The 24,573-nt window shown below is 40.8% G+C and overlaps 1 protein-coding gene across 2 annotated transcripts in view; it reads left to right on the top strand.

Annotated features, from left to right (window-relative positions):
* Positions 1-24,573, top strand: part of igfn1.1 (immunoglobulin like and fibronectin type III domain containing 1, tandem duplicate 1) — a 58,960-nt gene that overhangs the window by 23,698 nt on the left and 10,689 nt on the right. For both annotated transcript variants that reach the window (XM_068007410.1, XM_068007409.1), the window contains exons 9-19: positions 2,106-2,219; positions 2,833-3,001; positions 3,106-3,375; positions 6,336-7,628; positions 8,378-8,502; positions 10,998-11,139; positions 18,772-19,068; positions 21,242-21,541; positions 21,674-21,847; positions 22,839-22,967; positions 24,037-24,339. In XM_068007410.1, coding sequence (XP_067863511.1) covers positions 2,106-2,219; positions 2,833-3,001; positions 3,106-3,375; positions 6,336-7,628; positions 8,378-8,502; positions 10,998-11,139; positions 18,772-19,068; positions 21,242-21,541; positions 21,674-21,847; positions 22,839-22,967; positions 24,037-24,339 — 3,316 coding nt within the window. The remainder of the gene's footprint in view (positions 1-2,105; positions 2,220-2,832; positions 3,002-3,105; positions 3,376-6,335; positions 7,629-8,377; positions 8,503-10,997; positions 11,140-18,771; positions 19,069-21,241; positions 21,542-21,673; positions 21,848-22,838; positions 22,968-24,036; positions 24,340-24,573) is intronic.

Raw genomic sequence — 24,573 nt, 5'->3', positions numbered from 1 at the left:
ACCTCGGTCGAAGGCAAACTATTAGAATCAATACTCAGAGATAGGATAAACTGTCACTTGAAAAGGCATGGTTTAATCAGGGATAGTCAGCATGGATTTGTTCAGGGAAGGTCATGCCTTACAAATCTGATTGAATTCTTTGAGGAAGTGACAAGGAGGATTGATGAGGGTAGTGCAGTGGATGTTGTCTACATGGATTTTAGTAAGGCATTTGACAAGATCCCACATGGCAGACTGATCAGAAAGGTAAAAGCCCATAGAATACAAGGAAATAGGCAAATTGGATCCAAAATTGGCTCAGTAACAGGAAACAAAGGGTAAAAGTCGATGGATGTCTTTGCGAATGGAAATCCATTTCCAGTGGTATGCCACAGGGCTCAGTGTTGGGTCCCTTGCTGTTTGTGGTATATATTAATGATTTGGACTTGAATGTAGGGGGCATGATTGGCAACTTTGCAGACGACACAAAAATTGGCCGTGTAGTTGATAGTGAAGAGGATAGCTGTAGACTCCAAGAAGATATCAATGGGTTGGTGGAGTGGGCGGAAAAGTGGCAAATGGAATTCAACCCAGAGAAGTGTGAGGTAATGCACTTAGGGAGAGTAAACAATAAAAGGGAATATGCAGTAAACAGTAATATATTGAGAGGGATAGAGGAAGTGAGAGACTTCGGAGTGCATGTGCGCAGGTCTCTGAAGGTGGCAGTACAGGTAGATAAGGTTGCGAAAAAGGCATACGGAATGCTCTCTGTTATTAGCCGAGGTATAGAATACAAAAGCAGGGATGTAATGATGGAACTGTATAAAACGCTGGTAAGGCCACAGCTGGAGTATTGTGCGCAGTTCTGGTCAGCACATTACAGGAAGGACGTAATTGCTCTGGAGAGAGTGCAGAGAAGATTTACAAGAATGTTGCCAGGGCTTGAAAATTGCAGCTACAAGGAGAGAATGGATAAGCTGGGGTTGTTTTCCTTGGAGCAGAAGAAGCTGAGGGGAGACTTGATTGAGGTGTACAAAATTATGAGGGGCCCAGATAGAGTAGACAGGAAGTATCTGTTTCTCCTAGCAGAGAGTTCAAGAACTAGAGGACATAGATTTAAGCTGATTGGTGGAAGCATTAGAGGGGACATGAGGAAAAACTTTTTTACCCAGAGGGTGATGGGTGTATGGAATTTGTTGCCCGAATTGGTGGTAGAGGGAGGGACCCTCAACTCTTTTTAAAGTACCTGGATCTGCACTTAAAGTGCTGTAAGCTGCAGGGCTATGGACCGGATGCTGGAACGTGGGACCTGGGTGCCTAGAATGGGCACCAGGTTGTTCTTTGAGCTAGCATGGACACGATGGGCTGAATGGCCCCCTTCTGTGCTGTATCTTTTCTTTGGTTCTATGGTTCTACTGTACATTGGAGTCCATTTTGTGCATTGATGATCCTTTTTGTGAAAAAATACTTCCTAATATCAATGCTAAATGTTGCCTTTTACTAGTTTAAACATCTAACCAAGGTCTCATTCTCACAATTTAATTTAAAGTAATTTTCTGGATTTACCTTTTCCACACCATTTACAATTTTGTGTACCCCTATAAGATTGCCCCTCAGATATCTCCTTTCATGGCTGAAGAGTTCAAGTTTCTCCAGACTTTGCTCATCACTCAGATCTCTAAGACCAGGGATCAGTCTTATGGCTTTTCCCTGCACCACCACCAGGGCTTATACCTCTCCCTTGATTCTTGACAATCAGAACTGGACACAGTATTCAAGGCGTGTTCTGACCACAGCACTGTACAATTTGATCATGACTTCCTCTGACTTGTATTCACAATATTGTTCTGTACTGGGACTTCCCAATTTGAGTTTAATTTTTGCTTTACTCTGAAATGGTTCATATCATTAGATTAAACAGAGGGTGTGTATTATTCAATTGCCTATAATAACAGGGCAATTCAGAAGAATATGTCCTCCTTCACAGATTCAATTATTCAAAATAAAGGGATTTTCTAGTATGTTGAATCAGATGCTGAGACTTTAATTTAACAGCTTTGGTTGTTGGATATATTATTGATCAGTGTACCGTCTGATTTTTCTTATCTCTTATATCCTACTTTTAGTATGTGAAATCACTTAGTAATCTAAAACAGGCTGCAACAAAGTCAGATGGATCAGCTAGCTTTGGATTTGATATGGAACTCAAAAATCCAGCTCTACGTATTTATCTATACAAGGTGATTATTAGTTTTGCCTTAATGAAGTTGCAATTGTAATGTACTATGCATCAGAGATAGACAAGAAAGTTCAAACTGAGCTTACCAATGGCACCAAACTCATTATTTTGCATCTAGAAATCAATTAATAAGGTATTACCTTGTCATGTAATACAGTTGCTTCAGTTATTTGGTTACAACATTACTGTATGTTTTCCCATTGCGACAATAGTGATGCATCTGCTACCTTCATTACAGGTTAACTTCCTTACCTTCAATCCTTCTGCCACCTTCCAATTACCAAGGGTAGTTAAAAATGTTGTCTGCTCACACATTTTAGAGTGTAATAGGTGGGGTTATAATTGTTCAGTTATCCTATATCAGGTGCCTGTCACTTTCAATTTTTTTTAATGCTCTTTTCTGACTCCTACAAAATTATAGAATTTGATGGGTTGGATAATGCCAAAATTGGACAGTGGTTTCTCTTTTGTAAGAATAGAATACACAGCACATTTAGTTTGTGGTCAAAGTAGTTAAAGCGAATTTACAAAGTGATTGATCTTGCTATCTATAAATATATATATATATATAATATATTAATTCAGCAATATGTTGTTTGTGATATTCATCAAAGGATGGAAAACTAATCCAGCATTCCCTGGACGAGGACAGAAAGCATTATCTTAAAAAGCTAGGCAAAAGATATACCTTCTGCATCAAAGATCTCCAGCTTGATGATGTTGGATTCTACAAGGTAAATGTTGAAGATACAGCTGTTTTTGCAACAAACATAGACATCACTCGTAAGTGTCATTATTTTCTATTACACAACCACTTCCCATTTATTCTGATAAAACTTTGTCATTATGATTGTTAATTACACTGCATGTTTCTTTTTTTATTGCAGTTATCCCTGTTGATTTTAAACGTCAATTACAAGAAGTCAAATGCAAGGAGACAGAAGATGGTTGCTTTGAGTGCACCATTTCGTTACCCCTCCCAGTAGAGTGGTCATACAAAAAGATACCACTGGAAAACAGCGACAAATATCAAATTAAGGTCTCACCAGATGGTTTGACACATCAGCTGATTGTAAAGGATGTCCGTCTTGTGGACAAAGGAGTGTATACTGTTTCAGCAGGACTTCGATCCTCTAGTGCATGCCTTACAGTGGAAAGTGAGTCTCATGTTTTATAAGATCATATATATGCATATAAAAATCTGACTTCTTTAAATCTTTGCTAAAAAGTACCATGCGTACACATTTATCTTCAGAAACAAAGCGCCATTTAAAAGTATGGACAGTGTGAGATTTTGGAGAGTTAAAAAAGCAAAAGATGAATATTACAATTCTACCAGCTAAAATTTAGAAAAAATTCTGAAAAGGAGCAACATTATCTGACCAGGGCTCACATTTAAGATAGACTGTGGTTGATTTTAACTCCCTCCCACCTGGTGGAAACCAAGCGGGGTGGGTGGGGGGGAGGTGTTGGGCACAGTTAAAATGGAGTAGGGACCTAACTATTCCTTTCCTGTCCTGATCTGGATAACTCCAATTTTAAATTGCAGGTGGCAAGGGCACCTGCCCCAAGTCGGTGGGGTCCTCTTTAAACATGCAAATCAGGCTCCGATGACATCATCGGGGCCATATCTGGCATGTTAACCCAAGGCCTGGGCAGAGAGCAGTGGTGGTTTCCCCGCCAGAATAAACCTTCTGGGAACAGCAGCTAGCAGGAAAAGATGCCCAGCATGGTAAATTTTGTAAAACATTTTTTAGTTTCCTTGTGAGCCAGAGGAATCATTGAGCTTCCCCTGTCCCAGGCTCCACCCCCCCACCCCCCACCCCCTCCTTCGTGTCCTTCCCATACCACCTGCTTCATTGCTACTCCTGCATTTCACTCCATGACCTGTATTGCAAATCATAGAATCATAGAATTATAGAAAGGTTACAGCACGGAAGGAGGCCATTCACCCCATCGAGTCCGCGCCAGCTCTATGCAAGAGCAATCCAGCTAGTCCCACTCCCCTGCCCTTTCCCCATAGCCCTGCAATTTTTTTCCTTTCAAGTACTTATTCAGTTCCCTTTTGAAGGCCATGATTGAATCTGCCTCCAGCACCCCCTCGGGCAGTGCATTCCAGATCCTAACCACTCGCTGTGTAAAAAACTTTTTCCTCATGTGACCTTTGCTTCTTTTGCCAATCACATTACATCTATGTCCTGTGGTTCTTGAACCTTCCGCCAATGGGAACAGTTTCTCTCCATCTACTCTCTCTAGACCCTTCATGAATTTGAATACCTCTATCAAATCTCATCGCAACCGTCTCTGGTCCAAGGAGAACAACCCCAGCTTCTCCAGTCTATCCACGTAACTAAAGTCCCTCATCCCTGGAATCATTCTAATAAATCTCTTCTGCACCTTCTCTAAGGCCTTCACATCTTTCCTAAAGTGCGGTGACCAGAACTGGACTCCATTTGTGGCCGAACCAGTGTTTTATAAAGGTTCATCATGACTTCCATACTTTTGTACTCTATGCCTCTATTTATAAAGCCCAGGATCCCGAATGCTTTTTTAACTGCTTTCTCAACCTTCCCTGCCACTTTCAACAATTTGTGCACATATACTCCCAGATCTCTCTGTTCCTGTACACCTTTTAGAGCTATACCCTCTAGTTTATATTGCCTCGCCTTGTTCTTCCTACCGAAATGTATCACTTCACATTTTTCTGCATTAAATTAATCTGCCACATGTGTGCCCATATCACCTGTCTATATCCTCTTGTAATCTATCACTATCTTCCTCACTGCTTACTACTCTTCCAAGTTTTGTGTCATCTGCAAATTTTGAAATTGTGCCCTGTACTCCCAAGTCCAAGTCATTAATATATATCAAGAAAAGCAGTTGTCCCAGCACTGACCACTGTACACTACCCTCCAGTCCGAAAAACAACCTTTCACCACTACTCTCTGTTTCCTGTCCATTAGCTAATTCTGTATCTATGTTGCTACTGCCCCCTTTATTCCATGGGCCGCAATTTTGATGATAAGCCTACCATGTAGCACTTTATCAAACGCCTTTTGTTAATCCATATACACCACATCAACTGCATTGCCCTCATCTACCCTCTCTGTTACCTCATCAAAAAACTCTATCAGGTTTGCCTTTATCAAATCTGTGCTGGCTTTCCCTAATCGATCCACCCTCATCCAAGTGACTGTTAATTCTGTCCCAGATTATCATTTCTAAATATTTCCCCACCCCTAAGGTTAAACTGACTGGCCTATAGTTGCTGGGTTTATCCTTACACCCTTTTTTGAACAAGGGTGTAACATTTGCAATTCTCCATTCCTCTGGCACCACCCCCGTATTTACGGATGCTTGGAAGTAGATACGGATGTTTGGAAGTATCCCTTAATCTCATTGTCACAGAAGCAGGTGATGTCAGGAGGAAATAAATCACTATCACTGACATTAAAAATAGGGTAGCTAGCCCACCATTGCAATCTGTGTCTTATTACATGAGTTCTGGAACTTGTGAGTATGGCCTCAGATTGCTAGGGAATGGGCAGGAAACGGGTTATAAGCTACTGACATCAAGGGTAAGAGGCTGAAAAATGCTAACAAAGGAGTATGGGAGAATTTGGAGGTATGAATGTGTAGGAGACTCTTTACAGGGATATTTGGAGACATAAAGAGATAACACTGATGATGTTAGAAACACAGGAGAGTGTCAAAAGACAAATCTGGAAAAGTTGAAACAGGGATTTGGAAATTTTGGAGGCACAGAGTGCAAGGTAACAACTCACATCAATTTTAATATTGTGAAAATCATCAACACTGAATTGAGTATATGTATGTGTGTGAGAGAGACAGAGAGGTCTGGTAAAACAGTCCGAAATCTGAACCAATTAGTCAGCTTTCTTTGTTATTTATAGTGTAAAACTTTCAAAATGTTCATTTATTAAGCCTACGCAATGTTTAAATTTCATTTTTTACATTTTTACCCTCTAATTTAAAGAAAAGTTACTGCTGATAGTCAAATAATGTCTATTTTCTTCTGATCCTAATAGTTCTCTTTTTCTTTTATGTTCTTTAACAATGATGTCCAAATGATTACATTAACAAAAATGTAAACTAGAATGTTTAGAACAACCAGACACCAGGTCACCACTTTCAAGAAGTAAAAAATCTGCCAAAGATTCTGAACACAGTCAAGATGACTCTTTAGACATTAATTTGAAACAAGGATTGGATGACACCAAGAAAGATGGCTTAAAAGGCACCACAAGCAGCTCACTACATGATAAAGATTTAATGACTAAAGATGGTCTGAAGGGAAAAAATGACTTCTCATCAGACGATGACAGCGCTAAGTTGGGTAGAGGAGGCTTGTCGACTTCAACAGATGGATTGGATAACGCTGCCAAAAGTGGCCATGGTGGATATGACAGAATGGGAAAAGATGGCAGTGGTGGCTTAAATGAAGTTGGAAAAGATGGTTTTGCTGGATTGGATGGAATGGGAAAAGATGGCAAGGGCAGATTAGATGGAATGGGAAAAGATGGCAAGGGCGGATTAGATGGAATGGGAAAAGATGGCAAGGGCGGATTAGATGGAACGGGAAAAGATGGCAAGGGCAGATTAGATGGAATGGGAAAAGATGGCAAGGGCAGATTAGATGGAATGGGAAAAGATGGCAAGGGCGGATTAGATGGAATGGGAAAAGATGGCAAGGGCAGATTAGATGGAATGGGAAAAGATGGCAAGGGTGGATTAGATGGAACGGGAAAAGATGGCAAGGGCAGATTAGATGGAATGGGAAAAGATGGCGAGGGCAGATTGGATGGAATGGGAAAAGATGGCAAGGGCAGATTGGATGGAATGGGAAAAGATGGCAAGGGCGGATTGGATGGAATGGGAAAAGATGGTAGTAACAGAATGGATGGCAGTGGAATAAATAACCTTGCAGGTTTGGATGGCAGTGGAAAAGGTGGCCGAAACGGATTGGACACATCAGGATGGGGAGAAATGCAAAACAACTTAGCAGTTGGTTCCAATCAAGACAAAGATGGTTTGAAAGGGTATGGGGACTCCACCAGTGCTGGAACAGGTGATAAAGGTCAACTTGGTCTGAATGACACTGATGCCTTAAAAATGGCTGGTGATCTGTCGAACATGAGTGGAAGTGATGGATCTGCAAAAGGTGAATGTGCATTATCATTGGGCAACCAGAAAAGTTTACTGGGGGAAGATCAAATGTCAAGCCAAAATGAATCCATGGTGGGTTCTTCTCAGCGACCGCAGAGTGGTAGTGCTCGAAGAAAAAAAGAAAAACTTTCTGAAAGTGACATCAGTGAACTTACAGCAGACCAGAACCTCAAGAACAAAGGCAAGAGAGCTGGAACAAACCTTTCTAGGAATTTGTCAAATGGTACGTTCCTGTAATTATAAAGCATGATGAAAAGGATGTATCCAGTAGCTGATATTGTAGTTTTAGAAGAGTGTTGTGAAATTAAGTCTCTATCCCCTTTTACCTTTGGTTAATGTGTGGCTCTTAACAAATTAGCTTTTAGAACGCTTATCCTACTAAATGGATAATTTCTGCAAATTAGAAATATAATACTTTCCAAATGCTCTTGACGTTAACAATTTGACACAGGGTTTGAGATGAAACCTTTATAGTTGCATGTATTGTGTGGCGGCCAGCTATATTATTGTGTTAGGTATAGGGAAAAAAAAATCAAAATATCTGGGCACATTTAAAATAATCTGCCTATGTCATTAGTATGTATGGTTAAAGAAATCTGTGAGCATAGGACAAAAGCATGATCCAGCATCTTATAATGGAAGATATTTGACATTTCATTGAGATCCAACAGAAACTTTGGAGTTTAAATATTTGTTTCATCTGTACATCTGTCATACAGTTTTGACCTGAACTAGAACGTCTTTAAAACCCTGATATTGCCAAAAGACATGCTTACATTGCCAAAAGACATGTTTTCAACTTGTACAGGGAATGTGACTGAAACTCAGACATGATTTATATAATGAGTTAACGTACTGCAATGCAAATATATGCTTTCACATTCAACATATGAACTATTCAAGTATAGATTAATTTCTAAATTACACCAAGCATTTCACTTTTACATCACATTTTCTTGTGCATTATCGCAGAGCCTGTTCGACGTTTCAAAAGTGGTCTTTCAGATGTGAGTGCTCGAAAAGGAGAGGCAGCAGAACTTTACTGCATGATGGAGAATGAAAAGGCAGAAGGCTCCTGGTTTAAGAATGGTACAAAGGTAGCTCAATTATTTCTACTGAAATGTTTTAAAACTGAGTAAGTAAATTAAAAGCTATCGTTTACAATAGAAATAAACAGCGCCTGACTTTGGACTCTTCAGTGCCCGATATGCATGGATTAACGGGATGATAGCAGTCAGGAAATAGAGTGGGATTTGGTTCCTGTCACTCACACCAGTTTTTAGGGCCACCCGGTTTTCCAGGGAGGGGAATTTCACATCCAAAACAGGCAGGAGCTCATTTGTTCATATAAATGGGGTTTCAGTTGTTATTTTTGCCAGTTGTCATTTTTATTGTCCTGATTCCCTTTATTAGCACTAGAAGATTGGCCAATAGGCATCCTCCAAACTTACATGTTCAGAGGAAGAGCAGGAATTGTTGAGGAATGCCAGGCAGGTCAGGCCTGAGGTGCTCCATGCCCTCCCATAGGCACCCTCACCCCCACATCTGCAGAAAGAAATAACATACCTCACTTCAGCAGATTGGTGAAGATACTCAAAAGAGACTGTACCAGCAGAATCCTGGGAGCATAACTATGAGTTGTGAATGACTGCCTAATTACTCTGCTGGAAGGCACTTCAGAATGCACTTCAATCATGCTTTACATGATACCGCATGAAAGAAATCATGCCAGGGTGATCAGGAGCCAGCATTGCCTGTTCAGCCACACCTGCCAAGATGCCACCAACAATTTCTGCAGGCCGTGACAAACCTGACAATGACTGTGGGAATCTGCTTTCTCAGGGTCTGTGTCACCAGAGGGGCAGATGCCGAACTTCACCATCTACTATAAGGACAACTGTGGCTGCTATGCAGCATAGAGCTGGCACCTGTGATGGGGCAGTAATGGTCATCTGTGGCCTTAAACTTGGCTGCACCTTCTTACAGGCATGCTGCAGTGCTAACCTATGGAATGGCGCCATAGAGTGACACAAAGGACAATCTTCTTCGCGAGTATCTCACGCAGCGTCAGCTGGACTTCAGTAGCCATAAAAGAGGGGACTGGGTGCTGAGCTATGTTATCACTTGTCTGCAGACTCATGCCTGCACATAAGGCTCAGTTTCCCTTCAACTTGGTCTGCGACTTCTTAATTCAGCCTTGGCAAAAAGCTGATGATGGGTTTAGATGACTTTTAAGCCTCTCCAAAAGCTTTTGAACTTTTGCCTCCCCCCATATTATGTGTGAGTTTCAGTTGTGGCAAATAAAGCCAGTGTACATTTCTGATTCAGCAACAACAGGGCATTGTCCATAGAGTTTGGCCAGGATCTTCTCCAATATCAGAGGAATATCCATGCAGGCCAGCAATGCCAAAAGTGCATTCTGGACTCCACAGGCAAACCAAGAGGTCATATTGCCCTTGTTGAGATCTCAAAAATAGCAAACCTGACTTTAGTATTGCCTCAAGCAACTGTTCATATTTGCTGCCACCTGCAGTTTGATTCAGAAGCATTGGGATGGCTTTGTTGCCTCTGGCAGCAAGAATGTGGGTCATTTATACCATAGATCTCTTTCTACTTAAGGAACCAAAACCCAGCTCAATGCTGCATGTATCAATGCCTTGAAGCTCTTCCTGGAGTATGTTGTTGTGTATAAAGGGTAGAAGTGTAAGCCCTGAAATTATACTGTAGGATACTAGTGTAAATTTGGCCATTGCAGCTCACTGTGCCCCCCGAACTTCTAGGCTAATGTGTTTGTCTGGAATTCCTCTTCTACTGTTTAACAGAAGTGTTAATCTATTTAAAGCAAATAGGTTAATGCCTCCACTAAAATAATTGTAAACAATTTTACAACACCAAGTTATAGTCCAACGATTTTATTTTTAATCCCACAAGCTTTCGGGGGCTTTCCCCTTCCTCAGGCTTTCCACACCGCCTGAGGAAGGGGAAAGCCCCCGAAAGCTTGTGGGATTAAAAATAAAATCGTTGGACTATAACTTGGTGTTGTAAAATTGTTTACAATTGTTAACCCCAGTCCATCACCGGCATCTCCACATCCACTAAAATAGTGAAGGAAGAAATTTCAGATGGATTTTTAAAATCGTTCTTTGGGATGTGGGCATCGCTGGCAAGGCCAGCATTTATTGCTCATCCCTAGTTGCCCTTGAGAAGGTGGTGATGGGCCTTCTTCTTGAACTGTTTCAGTCCATGTGGTGAAGGTACTCCCACAATGATCTTAGGGAGGGAGTTCCAGGATTTTGACACAGCACTAATGAATGCATTAAGAATTATTAAGCTCATGCCCAATGGTGCAATTTGAGCGCCGTAGTGATAGCTTACAATTTTTATTTCTTTTCTGGTGGGAGTGTCATGATTGATAGCTAAGAGAGAGGTTTGTATGTAAAAATGGGACTTGGTAAGCAGTTATAATGGGATGTACATCAGGAGAATTTTATGCATTACACGATAGCAAGACATAATGAAGGGTTGTAGGCACAAAAAATTTCCTTTGTTCTTGTTTTTGGAAGTAAACTTGTCTATATTTGTGTGGTTATAGATTACTTCAGGAGATGGAAAAATAATTACTAAGGATGGAGCAACACATAAATTGACTATACCCTGTGTCCGGGTGGAGGATTCAGGGATGTATACATTTGAAGCTGATGGAGGGAAAACTGAAGCCTCTCTGTTTGTTGATGGTAAATCGCAATGTTTATGAAATTAACATTGGCCCGAAAATTGCTAATGAAATAACGGTGAGGTTAACAGGGCTCGCTGTTATTTCAAGGTAAATGGAAGAGCAAGTTCCAGAGAGCACACATGCGTAGTCAAATGTGGAAATCCAGAAATTGCTCTACCATTTGCCCTGCTTGTTTCAAAGCTTCGCATTAAATAGATCTAGCCGACTGAATGAATGGACCAGCGCGAACTTGCTGCATTGCCCAGCTAGAAAAAACTAATAGTTTCATTAAAAAGGTGCGCTTTTTTTTAGGTCTAAACTAACTTTTAATGGCGTGGTAAATATTAATGACTGCCAAACAAACTCTCTGGAATTGAAACTTGATTTTAAAAAATGTGGAGTCTCATTCCTCCCAATATTAATTGTTGTTGGGGACATTTTAAAAAAATTAAATTTAAAATTGCTATTTTTTTACTTATTCTTTCTGTCTCTTTTACTTCTATCTTTTAATCTTACCCTCTCTTTATTTCACTTTCTCTAACTAATTTTATAGTGAATTTACTAATCTATCCTGACACTTCCTGGTTCTTAGTCTGCGTGGCTTGTGAAGGAGGCTTTCACTTCCTGGTTCTGACTGCGCAGCTTGTCAATGCTGCTTCCAGCTGATTGGTTGAGGGGAGAGAGAGATCTTTTCCTTGCTCTCACAGTTCGGAGAAGCCTGGGAAAGAGTGCTACATGTCTTGCAAGTCTCCATTAAAGCAAGTTGGCGCTCAGAAGCCCGAGAAAAGTTTGTGGGTGAGTTAATTACGAGACGACGTCCATTTGCCGCTCGGTGCAGTTTCTGGGCCATTAGCTTTTGTGGCACCCGAATTCAATTCAAATCCACGGTAAACCAACAGGTATGCATAACAGTAGGAGAAAAGAGAATTTAATGTAATCTTTTCTTTTAACAGAAATCCTTCCTTTCAATATGTTTAATTTCCATCCATATGAAATAATCAACACCACCAGAAGTGCAGAATATTAAATTTGCAGGCTGTACAAATCTTAGCATGTCATCAATTGCTTTACAGTGCGACTCATGGGTCACCAACGGCATTCCTAATACCTGATGGATGCAGATTTCACGCTCCAGATTTTCCTTTCCTTCCTAAAATCTTAGCATTCGGTAAAGAAAACAGAATTGCCTTTATGTTTCCACCAAGCTTTCAATCAGACATTTAAAACTGGTGTGTATTCATGTAAATAGATTGCCTGGAGACCAGCCAGCACTCTAGATATTAACCTGGTCTTGCAAAGTGGCTAAGAACAAACTGGCAGTTTTTTGTCTTTGATCACTTCAGTGCAGCGCTCTTTAATTTTTAATTGAAGTTTGAAACAAGTGATTTCTTGTGTGTTGACATCTTCAAACTTTTGAACCTCGTGCTTTAGTATTGTCTGATTGACAGATGCAGTATGCTAAACAATTCAGTTTGCTCAGGTATAGGAACATTATTATTTCACAGTTTAGTAGAATATAATTTGCAGATACCCCATCAGTATGCTCCACATGGGTTTATATTTTGGAGGTAGACTATTCCATTTTGTATTGCCTTTCTATTATCTCTGTTTGATCATGGGGACAGTGTGGGAAGAGATAATTAGAATGAGAGGAGGCTCATGTGTATAAATACCAGCATAGACTAGTTGGGCCAAATGCTGATTCTGTGCAGTAAATTCTATAAACTGATAGCTGTCAAATTTAAACATAACAACTTTTAAACACAATGGGCCAGAGTTTGCTGTCAAAATAACGGTGAGGCTAATGGCGCTCGCCGTTATTTATGCGTAAATGCTACAGCAACTTTAGGCGAGGGGCAGATGCGTGGTTAAATGCGGAAATCCAAAAGTCGCTGAGCGAGATGTGCCACCCAGCCGCTAGTTTCGCAAAAATGGCATCTCGCTGTCTGCCTCGCCATTGAAATGCATTGAACAGCATGAAGTTGCTGTATAAGAACATAAGAACATAAGAACATAAGAAATTGGAGCAGGAGTAGGCCAATCGGCCCCTCGAGCCTGCTCCGCCATTCAATAAGATCATGGCTGATCTGATCCCAACCACAAATCTAAAGAACACAAGAAGTCGGAGCAGGACCCGGCCACATAGCCCCTGGGCCCTCTCCGCCACCCACAGGGCATTGACCGATCCGAACTCAGCTTCATGTCCAATTTCCTGCCCGCTCCCCATAACCCCTAATTCCCTTTACTTCTAGGAAACTGTCTATTTCTGTTTTAAATTTATCTAATGATGTAGCTTCCACAGCTTCCTGGGGCAGCAAATTCCACAGACCTACCACCCTCTGAGTGAAGAAGTTTCTCCTCATCTCAGTTTTGAAAGAGCAGCCCCTTATTCTAAGATTATGCCCCCTAGTTCTAGTTTCACCCATCTTTGGGAACATCCTTACTGCATCCACCCGATCAAGACCCTTCACAATCTTATATGTTTCAATAAGATCGCCTCTCATTCTTCTGAACTCCAATGAGTAGAGTCCCAATCTACTCAACCTCTCCTCATATGTCCGCCCCCTCATCCCCGGGATTAACCGAGTGAACCTTCTTTGTACTGCCTCGAGAGCAAGTATGTCTTTTCTTAAGTATGGAGACCAAAACTGTATGCAGTATTCCAGGTGCGGTCTCACCAATACCTTATATAACTGCAGCAATACCTCCTTGTTTTTATATTCTATCCCCCTAGCAATAAAAGCCAACATTCCGTTGGCTTTCTTGATCACCTGCTGCACCTGCATACCAACTTTTTGATTTTCTTGCACTAGGACCCCCAGATCCCTTTGTACTGCAGTACTTTCCAGTCTCTCGCCATTAAGAAAATAACTTGCTCTCTGATTTTTCCTGCCAAAGTGCATAACCTCACATTTTCCAATATTATATTGCATCTGCCAAATCTCCGCCCACTCACCCAGCCTGTCTATATCCCCTTGCAGGTTTTTTATGTCCTCCTCACTCTCTACTTTCCCTCCCATCTTTGTATCATCTGCAAATTTTGATATGTTGCACTCGGTCCCCTCCTCCAAATCGTTAATATAGATTGTAAAGAGTTGGGGACCCAGCACCGACCCCTGTGGAACACCACTCGTTACTGGTTGCCAGTCCGAAAATGAACCATTTATCCCAACTCTCTGCTTCCTGTTCGATAACCAATCCTCCACCCATGCCAGAATATTACCCCCAATCCCGTGATTTTTTATCTTAAGTAATAATCTTTTATGTGGCACCTTGTCGAATGCCTTCTGGAAGTCTAAATACACTATGTCCACTGGTTCCCCTTTATCCACCCTATACGTTATATCCTCGAAGAACTCAAGCAAATTTGTCAGACATGACTTCCCCTTCATAAAGCCATGCTGACTTTGTCCTATTAAATTATGCTTATCTAAATGTTCCGTTACTGTCTCCTTAATAATAGACTCCAAAATTTTACCCACCACAGATGTTAAGCTAACTGGCCTATAATTTCCAGCCTTCTGCCTACTACCCTTTTTAAATAACGGTGTTACATTAGCAGTTTTCCAATCTGCCGGGACCTCTCCTGAGTCCAGGGAATTTTGGAAAACTATCACCAAAGCATCCACAATCCCTACTGCCACTTCCCTCAAGACCCTAGGATGGAAGCCATCAGGTCCAGGGGATTTATCCGCCTTGAGTCCCATTATTTTACTGAGTACCATCTCCTGAGTGATTTTAATCGTATTTAGCTCCTCCCCCCCGAGAGTCCCCTGTTTGTCCAGTGTTGGGATATTCTTAGTGTCCTCTACTGTAAAGACTGAAACAAAATATTTGTTCAGCATTTTTGCCATCTCCATGTTTCCCACCATTAATTTCCCGGTCTCATCCTCTAAGGGACCTATGTTTGCCTTAGCCACCCTTTTTCTTTTTATATAACTATAGAAACTCTTGCTATCTGTTTTTATATTTTTTGCTAATTTCTTTTCATAATCTAACTTCCCTTTCTTAATCAATCCTTTAGTTACTTTTTGCTGTCTTTTGAAGAATTCCCAATCTTCTATCCTCCCACTAAGTTTGGCTACCTTATATGTCCTTGTTTTTAGTCGGATACTATCCTTGATTTCTTTACTTAGCCACGGATGGCTGTCATTTCTTTTACACCCTTTTTTCCTCAGTGGAATATATTTATTTTGAAAGTTGTAAAATAACTCCCTAAATGAACACCACTGCTCATGTACCGTCTTACCCTTTAATCTATTTTCCCAGTCCACTTTAATCAATTCCGCTCTCATACCATCATAGTCTCCTTTATTCAAGCTCAGTACGCTTGTTTGAGAATCAACCTTCTCACCCTCTAATTGGATATGGAATTCAACCATGTTGTGGTCGCTCGTTCCAAGGGGATCCTTAACTAGGACATTATTAATTAATCCTGACTCATTACACAGGACCAGGTCCAAGGTTGCCTGCCCCCTTGTAGGATCAGTTACATACTGCTCAAGAAATCCATCCCTGATGCACTCAATGAACTCGTCCTCAAGGCTGCTCTGCCCAATTTGATTTGTCCAGTTAATATGATAATTAAAATCCCCCATAATTATGGCTGTTCCCTTATTACATGCCCCGACTATCTCCTGATTAATACTTCTTCCAGCAGAGTTGCAACTATTAGGAGGCCTATATACTACGCCCACTAATGTTTTTTTTCCCTTATTATTCCTTATCTCCACCCAAACTGTTTCATTATCTTGATGCTTTGTCCCAATATCATTTCTCTGTATTACAGTGATTCCTTCCTTTATTAACATAGCCACCCCACCTCCCCTTCCTTCCTGCCTGTCCTTCCTGATTGTTAAATACCCTGGCATATTTAATTCCCAGTCGTTGTCACCCTGCAGCCATGTTTCTGTAATGGCCACAAGATCATACCCATACGTAGTTATTTGTGCCGTTAACTCGTCCATTTTATTACGAATGCTACGTGCATTCAGATAAAGAACTTTCAAATCTGTTTTGTGACGCTTAGTTCCTGCTTTTTCCTTTTTTAACACTTTACCTATTACTCCATACCTTCTGTCCCTTCCTGTTACGCTTTCCTCTCTCTCCCTGCTCAGGTTCCCAACCCCCTGCCACTTTAGTTTAAACCCTCCCCAACAGCACTAGCAAACACTCCTCCTAGGACAGCGGTCCCGGCCCTGCCCAGGTGCAGACCATCCGGTTTGTACTGGTCCCACCTCCCCCAGAACCGTTTCCAGTGTCCCAGGAATTTGAATCCCTCCCCCTTGCACCATTCCTCTAGCCACGTATTCATTTGAAATATCCTCCTATTTCTACTCTGACTAGCACGTGGCACTGGCAGCAATCCTGAGATTACTACCTTTGAGGTCCTATTTTTTAATTTACCTCCTAACTCCCTATATTCTGCTTTTAGGACCTCATCCCCTTTTTTACCTATATCGTTGGTGCCTATGTGCACCACGACAGCTGGCTGTTCGCCCTCCCCCTCCAAAATGTTCTGTAGCCGCTCAGAGACATCCTTGATCCTTGCACCAGGGAGGCAACACACCATCCTGGAGTCTCGGTTGCGGCCGCAGAAACGCCTGTCTATTCCCCTTACAATTGAGTCCCCTATCACTATAGCTCTGCCACTCTTTTTCCTCCCAGCCTGTGCAGCAGAGCTACCCGTGGTGCCAGGAAGTTGGCTGCTGCTGCCTTCCCCTGATAAGTCATCCCCCCCAACAGCATCCAAAGTGGCATATCTGTTTGAGAGGGGGATGGCCACAGGGGACCCCTGCACTACCTGCCTGCATCTCTTACTCTTCCTGGTGGTCACCCATTCACTTCCTGCCTGTATACCCTTTACCTGCGGTGTGACCAACTCGCTAAACGTGCTATCCACGAGTTTCTCTGCATCGCGGATGCTCCACAGTGAGTCCACCCGCAGCTCCAGCTCCGAGATACGATCGGTCAGTAGCTGCAGGTGGACACACTTCCCGCACACATGGTCGGCAGGGACACTGGTAGTGTCCATGACTTCCCACATCTTGCAGGAGGAGCATATCACGGGTGCGAGGTCTGCTGCCATGACTTGCCTTAGCTTAGTTACCCCTTTTATTTGTATAGTAGATACGAACTAAACTCGCCACAGAAAGTTAAGTCTCATCCATTTCAGTCTAAGTATCCTTTTAACGATGTTATAAGTATTAATTACTGCCAGTCAACCTATCTTGCACTGAAAATTAACTATTACAAGTGTGGAGTCTCATTCCTTCAGGTTTTATTTGTTGTGGAAAATTTTAAAAATGTAAAATTTACATTTTTAGCATTTTTTTTCCTTTTCCTTTATGTCTTTTTTCTTTCTCTTTTAATCCAATCTTTCTTTCCCTCTCTTTATTTCTCTTTCTATATCTGATCTGACATTGAATTCACCCACTCCAATTTATACTTCCTTCTCAGTCCTTGTGCTGTTTATTTCTCAATCCTTCAATCTGATTGGTTAAGGAGATAAATGTAAGGAATCTTACAACACCAGGTTATAGTTCAACAGTTTTATTTGAAAATCACAAGCTTTCGGAGGCTTTCTCCTTCGTCAGGTGAAGTGTGGGATTCCTTGAACGTTACCGCATTTATAGTTAGAGAACAATACCTGGTGATTACAGATAATCTTTCGAACTGCCCGTTGTCAAGGCAATCAAAGTGTTCAGATAGAGAGATGTTACCTACAGGACCACCGAATATACAAATGGCCAGAACAAAAGACAGAGAGAGAGAGAGAGAAATATCCGAAAGGAAGAGAAAGACATAGAATGACCCGTTGTATTAAAAACAGATAACTTTTTTTCGCTGGTGGGGTTACGTGTAGCGTGACATGAACCCAAGATCCCGGTTGAGGCCGTCCTCATGGGTGCGGAACTTGGCTATCAATTTCTGCTCGACGATTTTGCGTTGTCGTGTGTCTCGAAGGCCGCCTTGGAGAACGCTTACCTTGGAGATACACAGCTGCTTGCCCTGTTCACTCAGGTCCCAGGTCCCTGTTTCTCTCGCTGTGACATTATCAGCTCGCACTCTCAACAACTTGCCAGGCAAAAGATTTAAAAGCCTAAACGTCCAAGGACAAATCTAACTAACAGCAGGTGCCGTTAGATGCCCTGCTACAGCAAATTATGGGCCGATATTTGCTGCTAATCCTGGTCACTTCTCATATTGGAGGACCATTATTGATTAGTGAAGGTTTGCCATTTTTTGCTAATCAGACTCAGTCCATGTGTATATTCCAGAAGGAAAGAAGCAATTTGCATTTATATGGCACATTAATATATCTCTTAGGAAACTCTAAAGTGCTCCACATCAAATAAATTATGAAATAACCAAAATAAATAAACTGTGTTTTGGTCTTATAGAGTGCCAAGACAAGTTCTAATGAACCAACGCAATGCAATCTCCTCCAGACAGCATCATTAACTTCATTCATCTAGCAGTTAATTAGTGCATGTGCCCTTACTTTTACCATATAAGTGCACATAGTAAGTGGGAGCAATAGGAACTGATCAGTGGAACAGGTAGAATGTGCATAAGCTGCAAAATTTTGGTGCAATTGAATTTGCATTTATTGTCTTTAGTGCTCATTGGTGCTACTGTTTAACATTAGATCCTCCAGAGTTTGATCAGGATGTGCTTGACCAACTGGGAAAGAAAGTTCTATGTGTTAAGGCCGGTCATACTGCAACAGTGAAAGTGCCATTCTCAGGAAAGCCACCAATAAAGATATCTTGGTACAAGGATGGGGACGAACTATTTGAAGACAACAGAATCAGCATTGATAACGGTGAAAATTTTACACGATTATCAATCTCCAAGTGTAATAGAAAGGACAGTGGAAAGTTGACAGTTAAACTGAAGAATGAAAGTGGAACAGCAAATGCAAACTTTAGCCTGGCTGTCACTGGTAATGTATCCATTTCTTTCTGTTTTCTTTGACATATTATCGTTGCATTTTTATACACTAGTTAGATTTATATTGGGGGAGAAATTACTCACTTGTGAACGTCGTTCCTCAATTGTGTCCTCTGTCTCCACCGACGAATCGATTGAGCAAGTTCACGCATTTGCACATGGGCACTAAAATTTGGAAATCGTGAACTTGCTCCTATTGGTTCACCAGCGATTTGAAAGCTGCAAATTAAAGGTGAATCGCAAGCTGCAATTATTCAAATCACTGAAAAATCGTAAACTTGCCCATCTACCCAGCTGGAACATAATTACTTACACCACCAAAAGTTACGACGAAAAATATCAGGTCGACACTATTTTTTAAAAGTGCAATGACTCTTAATGACTGCCAAACAACTAAAAATTAAATTTAAGAATGTGGAGTCTCATATTACTTCTTATTGTAATATTTTTTGGTCATTAAATTTTTTTTTTAAATTTTTTTAAAAAGTTAATTTTTGTTTTACTTTTCACTTCTGTCTCTTTAATTTAATTAAATTACTTCTTTGGCTATTTATTTTTTAAAAATAACATTTTTATTTACAATGACTTGCAGAATATTACTTTAAATGAATGAAATTTGCTTGTCTGCTTGTGGGCGTGACTTCTCACCATGACAGATTTTGTTGGCATGTCTTCCATTCTCACGAATATTTCCCACGCGAATCAACCCCTGCTTTTAAGAGGCCGGGGTTGATGTTGCGCATTTTTTGAAAACTTCCAAATCATGCAAGTCTATGCCACGGAGCCCGCTGTGAGTAAATTTGTACATTTAATTCACAGGAGCTGCTGCGAACTTTGCCACGCTGCTCTGAGCAAGTTCCGACTCATCATATTCAAGATCATGTTCGGCTGATTAACACCTCTGTTTCATACAATCACTTTGTTTAGGTTATATGCAGCATCTTATGACGATGGTATAATGACGATGATGTGTTACCCTCTCTTCCCACAAGTTTTCTGTTACTGGTGCCCTCCAGGCTCCTCTGTATTGGCTGGCATTCTGGCTGTTAGGAGGCAAACAACAATGGGTCAGTGGAGACTTCCCATCCAATGGTCCCTTCACCTATGGGGGAAAAATCAAGTCTTCATTCAGCATGGTTGAGGTTGGAAACTGTATGTAATGGTGGGTCAAACCTGTGCCTATGGTTTCATGGATTGGTGCCTCAATCTGTTCTGTTGCTATGTTTCCATACCTCCTGACTAGAGCAACAATGCATCTTTTTGTTCTGTAGACGTTTGTGGTGTGTTGAACAAACCACTTGAAATGAAAAGGCCACATTTTTATGAATGAACTACTGAGGCCAAAATTCTACAGCCCTACTGGAACTTCCAGCCACCCCTTCCAAGGGCACCCATCTCTGAGGGGATGAAGGGACTCCCTCTGCTGGGAGTCCCCATGTCCCTGCTCTTACAAGGACCCAGTGAACGCTGGTACATTAGGTGATAAGGGGCATACAGACCCCTTCAAGGACTCAAGTAGTAACCTCCATGGGGCTACAAGCTAGGGAAGTGACCTGGACCCCAAAGACTTCATAGTGGGTACATTTCTTTTAAAGTTAATATAGCCTACTCACAAATGGGACCTCTTGAGGCCAATCTTTATGCTTCTTGGTGGGGGGAGGGACCCCTGACATCTTCCCTGGACCTGGCAACAGAGGCCAGCTTTCCCAGTAGCTTGGGGCACATTGGCACTCAAGATGCACCCATAGTGGTGCAGGTGCCCACCAACCCATACTAACGAGGTGCCGTCCCCTGACCCTGAATATTCCAACAGGGTTAGCGCTGGAAAGCATCAGTTGCCGTGACCCTAGTGCAAATGCCAGGATTGGGGCCCGTGGAATTTCGGGGCCATTATGTGTAATTTTTTTTTATCCTTGGTGTGTTGAATCAACTAGAATTCCAGATAAGTATTATTAAAATGTTGAGAATAGTATCATATAATTCAGCATTGCAAAGTTCTATAAAGTCTTTGGATTTTGGATTTTGAAACATTCACAAACTACTGAACCTTTGTTGACATTACCTGAAGCCTTTAACTACACGGTGTTAATTGTAATGCCAGAAATATTAGTTTTCAGTTTGATTTGAAGTAAGTCATTGAAGGGTTTATTCATGGCCTGTTTCAGATAAACCACAGGCACCTCAGGGGCCTGTAGAAGTTCTAGACAGTTCAGAAAGTTGTATTTCCTTTAAATGGAAACCACCCAAAGACGATGGTGGAAAACCTCTAGAACACTACATAGTTGAAAGACAACAAGTTGGAAGAAATACGTGGTTTAAAGTTGGTGAAGTGGACAAGTCAACAACAACATTCACTTTTGACAAAGTGGAGCATGGAAAGAATTACAAATTCAAAGTTAAGGCAGTGAATTCAGAAGGCATAAGTGAGGCATTGGTTTCGGATACAGTCGCAGCCGGTAGAAAAGGTAGGTTCTTGTATTGTTGAAGTCCCAGCTATTGTATGGTTGCTTTGAAAAATACAGCAGTAGAACAATTCAAATAGTGTTCATGCGTAATAGCTACCAAATATAATGTTTAGTTCAAATAAATTTTTCCAGCTATTCCTGGACCGCCAGCAAAACCAAAAATCCTGAACGCAAGCAGCAAATCCATTTCATTGTCATGGACTCCACCACATAACACTGGCAGCTCCAGAATAATTGGATATGTCTTAGAAAAGCGCAAGAAAGGTAGCAACACCTGGAGTGTTATCACCGAGACTCCAATCACAGGTAATAACAAAGACACAGTCTTAAACTGTTTGCAGATTTTACCATAATATTATTAATATCTTAAATGCATGGTACATAATTAATATTTAAAATCTAATTTCACATAGCATGTCATCATTTTATGTTGAAAAAATGGCATTAATACCCCAAAAAAGCCTAAATCAAAAAGTTTAATTGGGCATAATCTTGCATGTAATATAGCTGTTCCAATTAGATTACTGCAGTTAATCCCAATACTCCAAACTCATCAGTAGGAATGATGGTGTCTCCAGCTAATCTGTTAAAGGGTTATTATAAATTACTTATATTTAAAGTCCCTTCCTCTAAAAATCACATTTGAAGAGTAAAATGTGCACATAAAGATGTTATTTTGCTAGAACGAAATGAGTGTCTCAGGCTAAGTCTGAACGCAGTTATCATCCTACTTTTGATTTGTAGCACGTTTTAAATAAAAAATGATTGTCAATGTATTATGATTTTACATCCATATACAAAAATAAAGAGTTCAGTTGTATGGTTCAGTTTGATGTGCATGATGTGTATAACCATGCCTGTGTTTAGAAATTCCATTTCTTATGATTGCTGCAATGGTAGAACCTAATAAAGATTGGTTCATTTAAATACACAATGTTCACAGAGTTCCATTCATGCTGTAGATGCTGGCATACAGACAAATACAGCACTGTCAGCATTGTGGAAGAACCTTCACCACACGGACTGCAGCGGTTCAAGAAGGCTGCTCACCACCACCTTCTCAAGGGCAATTAGAGATGGGCAACGAATGCTGGCGCCCACATCCCATGAACGAATAAAAAAAAACGAACACTTATCTGAATGTTTAGAGTCTGAGACGTTACAAATTAAGAATCAACATCCGTTTTAATAGTACATCCAGTTTATTTGTTGAGCTAAACGTTAACTGAAAGTAGGGAAAGAAGGTGTCTTAAGAAGTTGCTGTGATTTCTAAAATGATTGAACCCATTTTACTTAGATAAGAAGTGGACGGTCACTGATGTTATCGAAGGGCTGGAGTATGAGTTCCGAGTGATTGCAGTGAACTCCTCTGGTCTAGGAGAGCCCAGCTGTGAAACAGAAGCAGTGTTTGCTCGGGAGCCCATAAGTATGTACTCTCAGTGTACATTACAGATAAGGATAATAACTCATAACAATAGTTTGCAACAATGAAAGAAGTAAAGGAAAATTATATTGAACAATAATGAAAAAATAATAAAGACTATAACTTACCAAGAAGTGAAATTTGTAATCATCCCTACGAGTGAAGCTAATCAGATATTAGTGACAAAACATGTAAATGTTGGTAGTTTTATGAGGGAAGCCATTTTTCATTCCTCGCTGATGGAGAGGCCCAAGGCTTAGTATATTCTTATAAAAATTGCACCTGTTCTCTACTGATCAAATTAATTTTATTCAAAATGTTTATAGTTTCTTTTAAGCTCAAAAAGATTGGAGAAAATTTTGTGGTGATGCCACCTTGTCATTATTATAACCTACCAGAGATGAGGGGTGTTTGTTGGATGTAGTGAAATCTTAAACAGCTTTATAAAAATGTTGTTACACATAGCAGACAGATGGATGATTATTTAAAGTTTTTTGTAAGATAGTTATTAACCTCTCCCCTTCCACGTCTGTGCGTTGCACCATTCAAGTTCAAGAGTGTGGTCAGTGAGATGCCCTACTCTCAGCTTTCTGGCAGAATCACACTCTCAGCAGCCAATAGGTGTATAAAAACTGCATTGTATTACTCTCCTTCCTATTGATCCCTTCGTTCTTGAGGGAAAATTCTGCGCCTCCATGCAGTACCTCCTCATGATAGCATAACTGAGGGCAGAGACTCAATGCTTTGAGAATCCAACCTCTAATAGTGCTTCCAGGGCTTGGATTGTTCAAGCCACATTTTTATAAATATATCTCTTGCCAAAAAAGACACAAGCACCTTGTGGCTTTGCAGTTCCAATGACTAAAAATTACTCAACATTTAAAAGTAAAGCAATTAACCTTGTACATTAGCAACCATTTTGAGAATCATTGTATAATTTTCAGAAATGTAACGTGACAAAGGAAGCATATTGTATTTGAAAAGAATTTTGACTTCAGAAATTATTTTTAAGTCATCCTCAAACTGTGGTAGAGATGTGTCTTGGTAATTCTACGCTACCTTCTGCTTGCAGAGCCACCTGGAACTATCAAAGATCTCAGAGTAACAAATTCCACCTACTCAACGATAACTCTAGCATGGACTCCACCAACATCCCAGGGCAACGATGTTGCTAAAGGGTACATAGTTGAAATGAAATCTTCTGAAAGTACATCTTGGACTAGATGCAATACTGCTGCTGTGGGATTGACTTCATATACTGTGAAAGGCTTAAAAAAAATGGAAATGCATTTTCTACGTGTGAGAGCTGTCAATGATGGTGGAATGGGGGAGCCCATAGAATTAGACAATTATGTCCTTGCCATGCCACCACCTGGTAATTATATTTATGGTTTAACCTTATTGTTTTATCTGTAGACTCAGGAAAGGTGAATCAGACACTGTAATGGTTCATTGGCCCTGAATATAAAGGAAGGATTAATAGAATCATTCTTCAGATGAATATGTTCTGTATGCTAAGGTAAGACAGGAAAATGCAGATTAGAATGTTTCTCGTCTATATGTACGGTGACAATATCATGTATAATCAGATCATATAGGACACAAGTCA

This window comes from Heptranchias perlo, chromosome 27 (genome assembly GCF_035084215.1).
Source record: "Heptranchias perlo isolate sHepPer1 chromosome 27, sHepPer1.hap1, whole genome shotgun sequence".
NCBI classification, from domain to species: Eukaryota; Metazoa; Chordata; class Chondrichthyes; order Hexanchiformes; family Hexanchidae; genus Heptranchias; species Heptranchias perlo.
Note: the sequence above shows the minus strand (reverse complement) of the source record. Positions and strands in the feature narration are given on the sequence as shown.